The sequence below is a fragment of the Carassius auratus genome, chromosome 1, assembly GCF_003368295.1.
Source record: "Carassius auratus strain Wakin chromosome 1, ASM336829v1, whole genome shotgun sequence".
NCBI lineage: Eukaryota > Metazoa > Chordata > Actinopteri > Cypriniformes > Cyprinidae > Carassius > Carassius auratus.
In genome coordinates this window covers 18,295,779-18,312,089 of record NC_039243.1, presented here as the reverse complement: position 1 = coordinate 18,312,089, position 16,311 = coordinate 18,295,779, and the positions used below count along the sequence as shown (strand labels likewise).

The 16,311-nt window shown below is 38.9% G+C and overlaps 1 protein-coding gene and 1 pseudogene across 1 annotated transcript in view; one reads left to right on the top strand and one right to left on the bottom strand.

Moving 5' to 3' along the window:
• The first annotated feature begins 2,366 nt into the window (after nucleotides 1–2,366).
• LOC113106109 (bifunctional purine biosynthesis protein PURH-like) lies at nucleotides 2,367–4,098 on the top strand (annotated as a pseudogene).
• LOC113095694 (fibronectin-like) overlaps nucleotides 3,772–16,311 on the bottom strand; it is a 27,793-nt gene continuing 15,253 nt past the window's right edge. Inside the window, 22 exon segments of the mRNA XM_026261073.1 lie at nucleotides 3,772–4,482; nucleotides 4,582–4,607; nucleotides 4,610–4,670; nucleotides 4,828–4,934; nucleotides 5,019–5,144; nucleotides 9,474–9,635; nucleotides 9,724–9,862; nucleotides 9,980–10,107; nucleotides 11,306–11,395; nucleotides 11,516–11,704; nucleotides 12,481–12,570; nucleotides 12,880–13,062; nucleotides 13,151–13,238; nucleotides 13,557–13,744; nucleotides 13,852–14,151; nucleotides 14,390–14,503; nucleotides 14,635–14,790; nucleotides 14,891–15,064; nucleotides 15,192–15,308; nucleotides 15,389–15,655; nucleotides 15,764–15,853; nucleotides 15,955–16,143. Coding sequence (XP_026116858.1) covers nucleotides 4,405–4,482; nucleotides 4,582–4,607; nucleotides 4,610–4,670; nucleotides 4,828–4,934; nucleotides 5,019–5,144; nucleotides 9,474–9,635; nucleotides 9,724–9,862; nucleotides 9,980–10,107; nucleotides 11,306–11,395; nucleotides 11,516–11,704; nucleotides 12,481–12,570; nucleotides 12,880–13,062; nucleotides 13,151–13,238; nucleotides 13,557–13,744; nucleotides 13,852–14,151; nucleotides 14,390–14,503; nucleotides 14,635–14,790; nucleotides 14,891–15,064; nucleotides 15,192–15,308; nucleotides 15,389–15,655; nucleotides 15,764–15,853; nucleotides 15,955–16,143 — 3,062 coding nt within the window. The 3' untranslated portion in view covers nucleotides 3,772–4,404.

Genomic DNA, 16,311 nt, shown 5'->3' with positions numbered 1-16,311 from the left:
AAGGGCTCAGAATTTACGCCTAGTTTAATACAATTTGGATTCAGCAATACTTGTGCATGTTTAAGAAATGTCATAATTTCTCTACAGGAAAACTTTTATATGTGCTTTAGCGAGAACATTATTAGCAAGATTGTAAGTGCAAGAGAAAATTAACAATAACAAGAAATCACATGTTCCTTCAAAAGTAATCTTTAATATACAATCATCAGTCTGTGGCAGGGTTATTTTAGTATAATCTGTTATAGTATACTATTATATTTAGTATGCTATTAATAAGTACTATTATAGTATTTATTAATACTTTGAATAAACTTATTTTTGGGTCATTCTACAATTGGAGGCAGAATTAGCAAAAATGCATATTTGTAAAATGATGTATTGGTTCAGTAAAGGACATTTTGATTTTTAATCAATTTTAATCAAATACATTTAATCAGTATAACTACTTTTTGTATTAATTAACTAATTTCACCATTAATCCTTCAGTCTTATTTAGGTGGGGTTACTCTTCTTCGAGTAGCAGCTAAGAATCACGCCAGAGTCACTCTAGTCTGTGATCCATCTGACTACGATGTTGTTGAATAGGAAATGGAGTCCTCCGACAACCATGATAGCACAAAGGAAACACGCAAAACTCTCAAGGTTAGGGTTACCCTAACCCTAACTCAAGGTAACCATGACAGTCCTATCTGAGAGGAGATTCGATTAAGCTTTGATGACCCGCTGACCTTTGTGCACATCCAAAACTCATCTAACCTGAACACTGTGAACTCTGGAAGAGGATTTTCACCACAAATAAAATAAATGATGCAGAGCCGATTAATTTTAATGTAATACTGACTCCATAATATAGGCTTATTTACATGATATGGTGAAATATACTTTTATATTATTAAATTAAATTAAATTTAATTTTAATTACATTTTTAATTTATGCATTTAGCAGACACTTTTTTTTTATCCAAAGCGACAAAGCAGACACATGGGCTATGTTACTGAATAGCTAATATTCCGAATTTTGTGGTAAATCATGTTCAGACGTGCACAAAGTTTTGCCGTTACCAGGCGTGCTCATATCCATTTCATGCTTTCAGCTCTTTTACCTGAAATAAACAGTCAAACATGACCTATTAGTCAAAATGTAATCAAATCTGATATTTTAGATGACAGAGGAGTTAACTGCAGGGGCGTTTTTGGCCCCACAGTTTAAATAGCAGGGGCACTTTTGTCACCTTGGGAGTATTTTGCTCTGGTTAAGTTGACTTTTTCATGTTTACCTGCACTGATAACCCTTAACATAAACCATACAGGTATTAGATCAAGTGTTTCTGCTGTTGCTACAGCATGGTTTTGATCAGATGTTTACTGAAGATGCTATGCAGATGTTTGCTGAAGTTCAAGATAGAGGTCTTCTAGGGTCCTAAAACCTCTACCCAACCCAAATCACTCCTTGACCGAACCCGATGTGCATGGGCGTGCTAGTGGGGGGAAAAGTGGACCTGACTACCCAGGGCCCCGTCTAGGGAGAGGGCCCTTTGAAATCCCATAATTTTTTTATTTATTTTTTGTACATTTTTTATTTACCGTCTTCAGCCGTGAGAGGGCGCTCTGTGTCTTCCGTGTATACTACAGGATCTCTGAGCAGCATAGAGCGCCCTCTGGTGGCTGTAGACGGTAATGTTTTCTCTTGGTTCTTGGTTCTAAAATAAATGCGACTTATAGTCCAGTGCGATTCATATATGTTTTTTTCCTCATCATGACGTATTCTCGGACTGATGCGACTTATATTCAGGTGCGACTTATATAGTATATATCAATTTGTATTTCATTAGCCACACTTCTCTTTGGACATTTGCATCAATCCTTGTTGGGGGTTTCTAATTTGATTCCCCAGTTTCAGTTCTTGAAATATAACTATTTGTTTACTTGTAATATCTCAGGCCTTCACACATACTACTCAGTACGATTAGGCCATTTCTGATTACTTCAGACGTGAATACAGTGGCGGAATTTCCTAGCTGCCCTTGGCTTGCGGTATGGCATGGACCCCCATCAAGCACCTGCTCAGCTCTACACTTTACACCCAGCACGTCCAGTTACCGGTATATATGATCACATTTGCTACTACCAGATAAGTATTTGAATAAAAGATAAAATACTAATATTCCACTACAATTCTGTCTCTGTCTCAGTGCTGAATGGATCTCCAGGATTCATTAACATGTGTGATGCTCTGAATGCCTGGCAGCTGGTGAGAGAGTTAAAGACAGCTCTTGGGTTGCCAGCGGCCACTTCATTTAAACACGTCAGCTCTGCCGGTATGAACACACACTTGCTTCCCAGATGCCTCATCTTCAGTCAAAGGGATGCCCACCACAGCTCCTGAGAGTGCCCTGTGAGACCTCATTGTAGCCAGTATCACAGTGAAGTACACTCAGCCCAACTCCGTGTGTTATGTCAGGTAACCAAAACTTTAAAAACAAAGTTTTAAAATAATTTTTTTATTGTAAAAATATATACATTTTTGAAAATCAATTATACATAATTTTATACAACGTTTGTGTGTGTGTGTGTGAGCTTGTTATGTGATTGGCATCGGCGCTGGCTGGCAGTCTCGTATCCACTGCACTCGGCAGCAGGAGATAAGGCCAATAACTGGTGGCTCAGGCACCATTCACATCACGAGTACTCCATGAAATTCCACAGTGGAATTAAGATATGGCTAATGCCATTGGTCAATATGTCAGTGGAACAATTGGAATTGTACAAATAACCAACTTTTGGATACTAGTCATAGGGGGATATATTGGCCAGCCTAATTGAGAATATGTATTATAAACCTTGTCAGTCAATCTTACAATCAATAAAATCTGATAAGTATTTTCTGTATCATGTTTTTGTAGATTGCAATGCTAGTTTATCCTAATGATAGTGAATATTTGTGTGTACATCAGGGTCTAGATGAGGTTTGGAAGGGCCTTTTTGAAGAAGTTCCTGAGACTCAATCAGAGGTTGAGAAGAACTGGATCAGTTCTCTGCAGGCTGTGGCCCTCAGTTCTGATGCTTTCTTCCCCTTCCGGGACAATGTTGACCGTGCTAAACAGGTAAACACCCTCTTCTAATGTTACTAAGCTTAAGCCATTATACATGCTGTTTTATGCAGCCTTGTATACTGTACATTTTGCTATATAAAAAGTTGTTTGTTGCCATATTATACCATCTTAAAAATACACATCAAGTATGTATATGGATGGCGAAGGAGTGATGCAGTGATTTTCTGTCTTTTGTATGGTTTTAGAGCGGTGTATATTGCTGCCCCCCCTGGCTCTACGGCGGATGAGGTGGTCACCAACGCCTGCAATGAGCTGGGTATCACCCTGGTGCACAACAAAATCCATCTCTTCCATCACTGAAAAGCACTGCAAAACATCCATTAGAATACAAATATCTAGCTAGTTTCACTGTTACAAAAGTTATTTTCTTTTTATATGCATCTGTTACTGTAAACCTGAGTTGCTAGCCATGTTTCATAACTTGGTGTAATAGCTAGCCTGTCCATTTTTACATTAATTTATTAGAAGTTTGCTAAATTTCTCTTTTTATTCAAATCCTAAAGCCAACAGCAAATAGACATTTTTGATACTAAATCGTTAGGAACATTCTTAAAACATTTTCAGTGTGAAACTGCCTCCATACACTTCCTGATGCATTCCATTGTGCTGCCTTTAGCTTCCATGAGCTTTACAAAATAAAAACACAAATCAAGTATGATAGTTTGTCACAGATTCCATCAAGGGTTTATTTGCGTTTTATTGACACATCTTGTTTTTTGCCAAGTTTGATTACTTTAGAACCTTGTTCCAAAAAATTTATTTTAATCAAAGTCTATAAATACAATTTGTCATGAGTTTCTATACAATCCAAACACTTCTGAATATAGTGTTGAAAAGTAGTCAGAGAATTTAGAAAATAATTTTTTTATCAGTCTAAAAAACAGTGCTGACTCTAATCATTGAGTCATATTAAAAAAAGGCTTTTTATATATAAAAAAAAAAAAAAAACAAATTGAGACTTGATATTTGGTACATCAGTGTACCCCCAGTAGTGCTCTAACATTCTTATAAAACAGTGCTTATATTTCCTACTTTCTCATGTTTGCCCATTATCAATTGGCAAAGTAGTTTTTTTATAAATTTAATTCAATTAGAAATGAATCCAGCTGTTGCTATGGCATCATAACAGCAGCTGTAAAGCAGCAGCTGGATGGCAGTGGAGATGGTGTAACAAACAGGGAGGTTTTAAGGCAGCATGTGATTAGTACATTCTCCTATAACATCACGTCCTTGTAACATATCCCAAGTTAAATATTAGGGGGCAGAAGGCCATGGTGCAGTTCGAACAGTTTTACTCTTGGGGTTTGGCATTGGCCACAGCATCTGCAAGAAGCTCAGGTCGGGGACATTCGATGGGGCATTTAATGTTCTGGAAGAAGAAGGGAAATGTTATAAAATATTTATCTGCATCCATCCAAATATGTAAGAGATGTATTGATGCAATGCACAAAAAATGACATACACTCACCACCCTGAGACCGGTGTTTAAGCGATGGGCTTCAGCAGGTCAGAGCTTATCTCTGCACCAGGCCTTCTGCAGTTCTCACAGCGCCAACCCTGAGGAGCAGCACATACACAATGCATTCCAATCATACCCAAGCATATGACTTTGAAACACCCTCTTTGAATCTCCTTTTAGTTCAAGTGTTTTTAAAAATACCTTTTCTAACGGTTTTGAATTGTTTCTTCTATAATTTGTCAATTCTGTTCTTACCTGCTGTCCTCCATAGCATGTGCATGTGCAGATAGAGCCCAAGTATTCTTTCTGCCACTGTTTTCCGACCTGGTACATCTTTCTGTCATCGTAACAAACGGATGGATCTATAACAAAATGCAAGAATTTTAATTCCACTGATTGGAAAAAGCTTGACTAGTACATAGTGTCTGTTGAGAGGAAGCACTTACGAGGTTCACACTTGAACTCTCCTTTGCCATTGCCCAGGCAAGTGCAGCTCATCAAGTGACCATTTTCTGCCCGTCTGTCCCACTTTTCACCAATGCGGTAGTTATTTCCATTGTCGTGACACCATTCTATGTAAAGATGTAAAAATGGTATTTAGAGTGGAAACACTCATACAGAATAAAGGATCATCTTTATGGTGCCCAACCCTGTTCCTGGAGATCTACCATCCTGCTAAATTCAGCTCCAAACCTGATTCAATCCACACTTGATGATTAATCTCTTCAGTAGCACTTGATAATTAATGACAGCTGTGTTGGTGCAGGAACACTCCACTTTTTTTGAAACTATGCTAATTTTTCAACTCCCCTAGAATTAAAACAGTTGTGTTTTACCATTTTCTAATCCATTCAGCCAATCTCCAGATCTGGCGGTAGCACTTTTAGCTTAGCATAGATCATTGTATCTGATTAGAACGTTAGCATCTTGCTAAAAAATGACAAAAGAGTTTCAATATTTTTTTTCTATTTAAAACTTGACTCTTCTGTGGTTACATTGTGTACAACGACCTAAAGAAAATGAAAAGTTGTGATTTTCTAGGCCGATATGGTTAGGAACTACACTCTCATTCTGCCGTAATAATCAAGGGACTTTGCTGCTGTACCATGGGTGCAGTGATATTATGCAGCACCTGAAATTAGTCCCCAGCTAGTTTGTCTAGTTGCAGAAATAGCAGAGTTGTTGGGGACTATTTTCAGGTGCTGCATAATATCACTGCGGCTGAATGGATTAGAAAACTATAAAACTCAACTGTTAAACTCTAGGGGAGTTGGAAAATTTGCCTATTTTCCAAAAAGTGGAGTGTTCCTTTAAGTCTGCAGGTAGGTAGTAGTAGCCTCACTATGTTGGACTTCGTACTTCCAGGCTAAGGTATTGGGGCTGAATCCGAAATCACCCCATTACCCTCATTAACTATTTCCTATATTAGGCAAATAATACAGTTCTTTAGAAGAAGTAAATGAAAATGAGTGACTGAATTCGAACACTGAGTGCACCAGAAGGGCTTATTCATATTTTGTGTTTGCTGTTTAATAATCATTTGAAACTGGCATACTGGCAGCTCCAGTAGTAAGATGAAAGTATTTATTGTGAATTAAACAATTAAGTAATACATTTTTTTACCAATCGTATATTATGCTGTATGAGACGAGTGCTTTGTCAAATGAATGGATGGATGATTCAGCTGTGGTTGCCATCTTCTGGTGAAATGTGGCAATTCAATGTTGCATGACTCTCATAGTGCATTATGGGCATTCTCTAGCCATTGAGCATACACCAGTTGAACACTTGTTATTGCTGTAGGATTGAATAAGTGAACTCAACAATATCCAATAAGTTTTTAGATACCTAAAGCAACAAGTATTTGTAGAAATCTATGACAAATAGTGATCATTGTGTGCATGTGACAATCTCCACAAATGTAGCTTGTATGGGAGTGTTGCAAGAAATAAGACACTCGTCAAGAAAGGCCATGTGCAATCACAACTTGGCTTTGCTGAAACACACTTAGAATATTCTGAGGCAGATGTGACTAAAATTGAATTATTTGGCCTCAACACCAAACAATATACAGATATATGTATCTGGCGGAAATCCAATACAGCTCACCATCCAAAAAAACCCATTCCTACAGTAAAGCATGAAGTAGGTAATAGCCTGTTATTGGATGGAGTAAAATAATGCATGGGGCAAAATACTGTGAAATTATTGATGATAATCTGCTGCACTCTGCCAGAAATCTGTCAATGGGAAGAAGGTTTACCTTCCAACATGACAATGACCCAAAGCACACAGCAAAACTGACCACACAGTGGTTAAAGGAGAAAGGCCAAGTAGAGCCCAGACTAAAACACCATTGAAAATCTGTGAAGGACTGCAGTTCACAAACAGTCACCATCAAATTTAATCAAACTTGAGCAGTTCTGCAAAGAAGAGTGGGCAAATATTGCAAAGATGTGCAAAGTTAGTAGAGATACAGTATTGTTCAAAATAATAGCAGTACAATGTGACTAACCAGAATAATCAAGGTTTTTCGTATATTTTTTTATTGCTACGTGGCAAACAAGTTACCAGTAGGTTCAGTAGATTGTCAGAAAACATGAGGCCCATGAGACCCAGCATTCATGATATGCACGCTCTTAAGGCTGTGCAATTGGGCAATTAGTTGAATTAGTTGAAAGGGGTGTGTTCAAAAAAATAGCAGTGTGGCATTCAATCACTGAGGTCATCAATTTTGTGAAGAAACAGGTGTGAATCAGGTGGCCCCTATTTAAGGATGAAGCCAACACTTGTTGAACATGCATTTGAAAGCTGAGGAAAATGGGTCGTTCAAGACATTGTTCAGAAGAACAGCGTACTTTGATTAAAAAGTTGATTAGAGAGGGGAACACCTATAAAGAGGTGCAAAAAATGATAGGCTGTTCAGCTAAAATGATCTCCAATGCCTTAAAATGGAGAGCAAAACCAGAGAGACGTGGAAGAAAACGGAAGACAACCATCAAAATGGATAGAAGAATAACCAGAATGGCAAAGGCTCAGCCAATGATCACCTCCAGGATGATCAAAGACAGTCTGGAGTTACCTGTAAGTACTGTGACAGTTAGAAGACGTCTGTGTGAAGCTAATCTATTTTCAAGAATCCCCCGCAAAGTCCCTCTGTTAAAAAAAAGGCATGTGCAGAAGAGGTTACAATTTGCCAAAGAACACATTAACTGGCCTAAAGAGAAATGGAGGAACATTTTGTGGACTGATGAGAGTAAAATTGTTCTTTTTGGGTCCAAGGGCCACAGGCAGTTTGTGAGACGACCCCCAAACTCTGAATTCAAGCCACAGTACACAGTGAAGACAGTGAAGCATGGAGGTGCAAGCATCATGATATGGGCATGTTTCTCCTACTATGGTGTTGGGCCTATTTATCGCATACCAGGGATCATGGATCAGTTTGCATATGTTAAAATACTTGAAGAGGTCATGTTGCCCTATGCTGAAGAGGACATGCCCTTGAAATGGTTGTTTCAACAAGACAATGACCCAAAACACACTAGTAAACGGGCAAAGTCTTGGTTCCAAACCAACAAAATTAATGTTATGGAGTGGCCAGCCCAATCTCCAGACCTTAATCTAATTGAGAACTTGTGGGGTGATATCAAAAATGCTGTTTCTGAAGCAAAACCAAGAAATGTGAATGAATTGTAGAATGTTGTTAAAGAATCATGGAGTGGAATAACAGCTGAGAGGTGCCACAAGTTGGTTGACTCCATGCCACACAGATGTCAAGCAGTTTTAAAAAACTGTGGTCATACAACTAAATATTAGTTTAGTGATTCACAGGATTGCTAAATCCCAGAAAAAAAAAATGTTTGTACAAAATAGTTTTGAGTTTGTACAGTCAAAGGTAGACACTGCTATTTTTTTGAACACACCCCTTTCAACTAATTGCCCAATTGCACAGCCTTAAGAGCGTGCATATCATGAATGCTGGGTCTCATTTGTTTTCTGAGAATCTACTGAACCTACTGGTAACTTGTTTGCCACGTAGCAATAAAAAATATACTAAAAACCTTGATTATTCTGGTTAGTCACATTGTACTGCTATTATTTTGAACAATACTGTACATACCAACAGACTATAGGCTGTAATAAAAAGCAAAAGGTGGTTAAAAAAAATACAGACACAAGGGGGTGATCCATTTTCCCAACTCAAGGATTGTTGTTGTTTTTTTTTTTTTTTTGCATGTTCGAGTTATACAGTATTCACTTGGAAAACTTGCAGAAGTTGCACTGAGTAAATACAACTGGATAAATCAAAAAGTGTGTCTAATCGTAATTTCAGGCTACAGAGCAACAAAATGTGATTATTTTAAAGGTGGTCATTCTTTTCTATACCAACTGTACATGAAGAGGAATATCTACAGCAGTGGTTTTCAACTTGTAGACCGCGGTGGTATTGCAGGTGGGCCGCCAATTACTATTAAAATAAATAATAATATTGTTTATATATGTAAAAATGTCTAATTCATAACAACATAATTTCATATATATATATATATATATAATTAAATAACAAAAATAAATATTAAACTGTAACTATGCTTCCACTATTCGAGCTCGCTGACTGGTTTAAGAATAAACCACCAATTTATCTTAGATATTTTTGCTGCATATGCTACAGAACAACAGCAGTTGTACCAAGCGTTGCCAGCCCCAGTTATTTTCTGTTCATTGCCTGTTCATTCAATAAAGACTAAGTTATTAAACCAATAATAGCAGGGTAAGATATTTTTTGTATGCCGCGGAAACATATGTGTTTGGTTGTGTGGGCCGCGAGTTGAAAAAGGTTGGGAACCAATGATCTACAGGATAAAATCCACCATTTGATTTTCAGGTGTGAAGTTACTCACTTGAAGAGTCACATCTGAAATGTCCACTTCCCAAGCCAAGACATTTGCACCAGAGTTTGAAGCCAGTGTCAGACATACGCTCCCATTCCTGTCCGACATCATAGTAAGTTGCTGTGAAGGTGTCATAACATGAGTCCTTGCTAGATGAAACATCTCCTGGAACTGTTGATTTAAAAAATAAAGAAACATTAAGACAGGCATCATTAGCGTGTGCATTTTTAGCTTTCATCTAAGTTCATTGATCCTTGACCTGTGTTTCCAGCGGTGATCATTTCCTCCAAAATTTTGTGTTTGAGGGCTCCCTTCAAGGCCTCCACAATGACATTATAAGAAGCACCAGAGGTCAGACCAATCAGGGTGGCACTTGTGGATGTTTCTGGGACATGCATCTGCAAAAATAGAAAGGGTGAATCTGAAAATAAGTGTAAGGTGGTAAAGGAAGATTTGGGTAATTTTTATTTTGTGTTAATCTAAAAATTTCCTGTAAATCCTTCCCAGTTCCTCACCTGAAACATCTTTTCATCTGGATGGGTAATGGACTGACAGGACACCAGGTAACCAGAACTCTGCTGGTAGGGCTGCCATGAGATGGTGGTTTGGGTCTGGGCCTCTTGCGGTCTTCCAGTCTTGTCGTCTGGAAAACCAGAAGGATCTCATTTACATGAATAATTTGAGGTACACGACCTCCATCGGGTCCCACCTTGGGGATGTAGACTAGGGTCTCCCCAACTTGAGGCATATAAGGTTGGGGTTGGTTAGGTTGAGGGACTGGTTGACGATGTTGAGGCTGGTAGCCTCTGTTGAGTTGATTGGGCTGATTATTGAATTCTGTGTATTCCACATGCTGCCCATGTGCATCAGTTGAGTCATGCCCAGTGGGACCCACTACATGAACTCTATTGTCAGGCTCAGGCACATCCAGCTTGTCTGAGCCACCATGATGGGGCAGACTGGGCAGATCGGAGGTCAGCTCTGGGCGGGAAAAGGTATTAAAAGCAAAGCAGCATGTAAAGAGGCAGCCACAGTTGCATCTACCAGCCAGTAAGGTACTAAAGATCCAGTCAAGTAATGATCGTACTTGCTGATGTCTTTTTAAAGGGAAGTGGATCCAAGAATTTTCTCAAAATTCACTAATGTTTTACAATTAAACATGGAGGAGGATGTGCAGTATATTAGTTATATCAGCTGATTTACAGTCTGGATATCAAACTAACTGGTTGTTGGATGTTTGTTTGTTGCCCATTATGAAATATGTTCCAATTGGTTGTGGTTTCGTAATATTGTTATTGTCATTTTTTCCATCATGTTTGGTTTGGATATGGTGATTCAGAAGATTCAGTTTTAAAGAAAACATTGGTGAAAGTCTGGACTAGTATGTGTAGTGATGGGCTAGCAGTCCAATAAGTTTGGTGCATCAATTAAGCAACATTAAATGCAATTTACCTCCGTTTTGCATTTAAGTTCTAAGTGCATTTTATAAAAAAAAAAAAAAAAAGCTTAGCAGTGAAAAAATATCACTTAGCCAAGTGTACTAGTGAAATTCAAGCCAGCGCAATATCAAGCTTTTATAAAATCCAGTGTAGGCTAGTTAGGCTTACTGCTGTGTGCTGTATCTATGCTCTGTCTATTTCAGTTGCAACTGCTGTAGTAGCCAACATGCTTGCAAACCACTTTTTCGTTAGCTTGTATCATTCAGCAACAAATCATAAGGTCATACACATTAAGCTCAATATGTGAATTAACATTGTATATTTATCCATTAATCAGACACTTTTATCCAAAGCGACTTACAAATGAGAAAAATCTCTGTTTTTATATGAGCAAATACTTACGAGTAGTGGCTGTGCCAACCAGTGGTGCGCTTCTCTGGTTATTCAGTAGGGCTATGATCTTTATGATGTATTCGGTGTCTGATTTCAGACCTGTTGTTAAATTATCAAAATATGGTGACATAGTGCATTATAAATTTTGTTTTACAAGACTATTTACCAATATTTATGTATACCATAACTGGGTGTAATGTGATGCATTCTGTGTCTTACCAGTGATGGTAGCATAGTTTTGGCCAGCATTAGGGCGTGGTATAAGCTCACGAGGTGAACCACCTGATTCTTCATAAGTGATGTAATATCCTGTAATGTGTGTTGGTGGGGCTTGCCAAGTGAAGGAGATGGAATTGGGTGTCAGCGAAGTGAACTGGAGGTTAGTTGGAGACTGTACAGCTGGCTGAGCTGTGATGATATATAAGATAAAAAGGTTAAAGGGATACTCCACCCTAAAATGAGTATTATATCACCATGTCTTTCTAAATCCGTAAAAGCTCAGTTTGTCTTCGGAACACATTTTAAGATATTTTGGATAAAAACCAGGAGGCTTGAGACTGCCCCATAGACTGCCAAGTAAATAACAGTGTCAAGGTCCATAAAAGATATGAAAAGTCGTTGTCAGAATACTCCATCTGTCATCAGATGTGCATCCTTGTAGCCCAGAGGACACAGAAGAGCATACGCAGCACGGTGATATGGAGTGACACAGACAAGACTGTTGACAAAGGAATTATTGAATAAAGTTGTTATTTTTGTTTTCTTTGCTTACAAAAAATGTTCCCGTTGCTTTATATAACCTGATTGCATGTGTGATGGCAGATGGATTATTCTGAACGACAAATTCATACTTTTCAGGACCTTGACACTGTTATTTACTTGGCAGACTGCCATAGAATGGCATATTTGGCAGTCTATGAGACAGTCTCAAGCCTTCAGGTTTTCATCCAAAATATCTTAAAATGTGTTCCGAAGATGAACAAAGCTTTTACGGGATTGGAACGACATGGGGTTAAGTGATTAATGACAAAATTTTCATTTTGGTGTGGAGTAACCCTTTAAGGTACCACTGGTAAATTTAAATCAGGTTTATTTATTTTTTTATTTATTTTTTCCAGACTTATTGCATTAGCATTTATAAAGTATATTACTTTTTCCACATGGACAGATTTTCTTAGTTGTACCTGTGTTAACAGTCAGTGTGAAAGGAGGGCTTCGACTATTTCCATTCAGTGTGTACATGTTGACCACATACATGATGCCTGGCTGCAAACCTAAGGTATGGAATACATTTCTTTCAACAAACAACAATACTTCCAACATGGTTAAAAAAGTTATAAAAATATTTTGTGAGTTTATCCAGACAAACAGGAAGCAACATTTACAATAATCTACCATGGTGATAGATTTTAGACACTTCTGTGGTGGTAATGCCATGGTACTCTTTGAAGAAACTGAATACAGTATACCATGGAAGTTCATAATAACAGAGTTGTTTACGTGTTGAGTAAACAGTGGCTAACCATTAATGTTTAAACAGATGGCCAATAAGGGGGTTAGCTATGGATTGTACAATAACTTACCAGTGACGACATAGGTATGACGGTCAGCAGGAATAGTTTGCCTGATGATGGGGTGGCCTCCATTTTTGGGTGTGACTTCAATAAGGAAACCTGTCATTGGCTCATTATTGGCAACACGCCATGTGAGAGTGAATGAACTGTCTTTTACATCAGTGATATGGACTCTGTGAGGAGGGCTTATATCTGTGGAGTTAATGAAATGATAGTTTCCATTTAATACAGAGAAAGTACGAAAATTACTCTACTGTGAAAATATGGAAAACCGACTTACTGTCAGCGGTGGTGATTTCTCCAGTGAGAGGTGAACTGCTGTCTAAACCTCTCAGTGCATAGACATGAACCTCATAAGCAGTGGCAACCTAGAAGTAAACAACAGATATTTAGACCAGAGATGGCAAGTCATAATTCGTTAAAAATAGCTACCAATACCTGAACTCCTTTGCTTAAAACTTGATTTAAACAAAATTAAATTTAGAAACCAAAAAGTCAGTTATCCTATATTTACGGCATGGTTCTCTTGTGAAATTGCAGCATTCTGTTGTCAATTATCTTTGTATAATTATCATGAAACAATATTGTCCAATGTCCCTGACAATAAATACATTTTACAAATTTGTTTAATTTTTGCTTACAAAGCTTAAATGTATTCATAAAGTACAAGGCAGTAGACATATTACCATGAGCCCAGGCACTAAGACTTGTGTGGAGTCTGGTGCAACATTCATTTCTTTGGCTGGGGCATGCTGATTCTTCGGTGATGCCACCACACGATAGCCAGAAAGTCTGGCATTGGGTGCATGCCACGCCACGACAAAAGAAGATGGACTAATGTCAAAGAACTGCATATTGGTGGGAGCAGGAACAGCTGGGAAAGGTTAAAGGACAAGAATCAGGACAGGTCCCCTCTAAGACTCAACCCTATTATCGAATTGAATAGCTTGAGAAGCTAAGTTGAATTCAGATAGGTCATACCACTGGGCTGTGTCTCCTTATGGGTAGTTTGCTGAGTTCCCTCAAGAGTACGCACTGGGTAACGTCCTTTCATGGGAATGACTTTAATATAGTACATGGTTCCTGGGCGTAGACCTTGTAGAACCACACTGTTATCATGACCACTTAGGGCTGGTTGGTACTCTCTTTCTCCCTCCTTTGGACTAGAGTACAGAACCCTGTAGGAGGTCACTCCTGGAACCCGTGTAACATCCCATGTCACAAGCATAGATGTGGAGTCCACATCAGAGAAGGTAAGATCTCTTGGATGCTGCAAACTTGCTAGAGAGTTGAAAGGAGAGAGTTAAGGGAGTATGTATTGGGTGGTGTGGCATAGTGCCTAAACTAAGAAGCCAACTAAGAAAGTTGTTTGTTCAAGCCCTGTAAAGTAATAACAATTATGATAATTGAGCAAGTCCTTAAGTCCAAGTTGTTCCAGTGGACAACTTAGAACTGAACTATGATTTTAAAGATTAAAAAGGTAGGTAGGTTAAAAAAATAGCCTAAAAAAATAACTAACCTGTTGTAGCTTTCTTGACCACTGGGGTGCTCTCTCCTTCTTGGCTGAGAGCAATCACATTAATTGTGTACTCCACTGTGGGCACCAAGCCGCGTATGGTCATTTCTGTACGCTCTGAATAAGGTATAAAAAAAACAGAATAGTTTTTATAAGTCCAAGTACTGAACCAGTTCTTCCAAATCAGCTTCAATGTTGTGTTTAGCAATAAAAGCTGAGAAAAAGGTAAAGATCAAGACATGTCTCACCAGGGCCAACCAGCTCAGAGAATGTAGGACCTTGCCCACCCTTCGGCATCCCTGTTACTCTGTAGCCTGTAATGGGGCCTCTAGCTGGGCTCCAGCGGACAGTCAAGGCATTGTCTTGAATATCAGTAACATCTAAATCTGAAGGGGATTGAACATCTGAGAATGGAGAAAAAACAATATAGTCACAAAGAAATATGTGGTTAGCTAATGGTCAGAAACTATAATAGATACATATGTCTTGAGCACGAGTGCTTACTTCCCCCTGCAGTCCTGTGTGTGATGATGACTGGTGTGCTGGAGGCTGGGCTGTCCCCTCTGCCTGTCACAGCATACAGTGTGATGGTGTAATCGGTGTCTGGACGCAGGCCCTGGATGGTGGCAGTGGACTGTGTTCCTGGAACAGTGAACTCTCTGGGTGCATCTCTTTCACCTGAGGATCAATGAGAAGGAATCAACTGCATTTACAAGTTCAAGTGAACATACAGCAACAGAACACAACACCACACCACACCACACCACACAACACCACAAAAACACTGCAAAACCATTTGTCATACCTGTTTCACCATGTGTGATTTTATAGTAGCGTACAGTGACTTCAGGTGCATCCCAGGAGATTGTGATGCTAGTGGGAGTGGAGGACGTCACAGCTAGGTCAGTGGGAGCATTAGAGACTACAGGAAGAAACAAGAGTCACATCATGTTACCTCACAAAAATGAACAAAACAAATCTTACATTTTTCTAACTTCTCACCAGTTGCTTGTGTTCCAGTAAGTGGTAGAGACTCTTTATTGCCACTGATAGCATAAATATAGACTGTGTACTCCGTCTCAGGGGCCAGGTCCACCAGTGTAAAAGAATTCCTTGTCGGGGGAAGTCTCTCGTTTTTAGTGTGCCCACCACTGGTTGGCTGATAGCGTAGGCGGTAACCGGTAATGACGGCACGTGGGGCCATCCAGTGTATGGTAAATGAGTTGGTGGAGACATCCGAGAAGTCCAGATTTGTTGGGGAGTCCAAATCTGTGTGTATGATGGGAACAAAATCAAGTGGAGAAACTGACAGAATCAGAACAGAGAGTGGTCAGAAAACTATCAATTGAAAACCATTTCTTATGTCCAGATACATACTTGTCTTCTGAACACCAGTTACAGGTTCACTTTCTTCGTCGTCATACACGCACACTAATTTCACCAGATACTCTGTGTTTGGCAGCAAGTCTAAATCAAGAAAATTCAGAATCAGCAAGTAAAATGTGTTTGGACTGTAAGAAGCACATGGATGAAATGAACTTTGAATGCAAGCATTAGTAAACCCTTACTCTGAAGGAGAAAGCTGTTGGTGCCACCTCCTACATTGGCTTCCTGACTGTCATCGTCATTTTTTGTGGGATGGTAGCGGATGACAAAGCGACTAATTTCAGATGGCTGAACAGAAGGTGCAGTCCATGACACACGCATTGATTCTGAGCCCACCTCGGCAAAGTTCAGGTTTGTGGGGGCTGGAATAGCTTAACAAGAGGAGACTGAGAGTCAATAATGTAATAAATGAAAAGTCAAAAGTTTGTCAGCATAAAAATAAATAGCTAAGAAGTATGTTATTTCACCTTTTTTGTTAACATGAAAAAGGAATACAATAAATACAAACAATATGATACCCCAACAAGTGGAAGTTATCA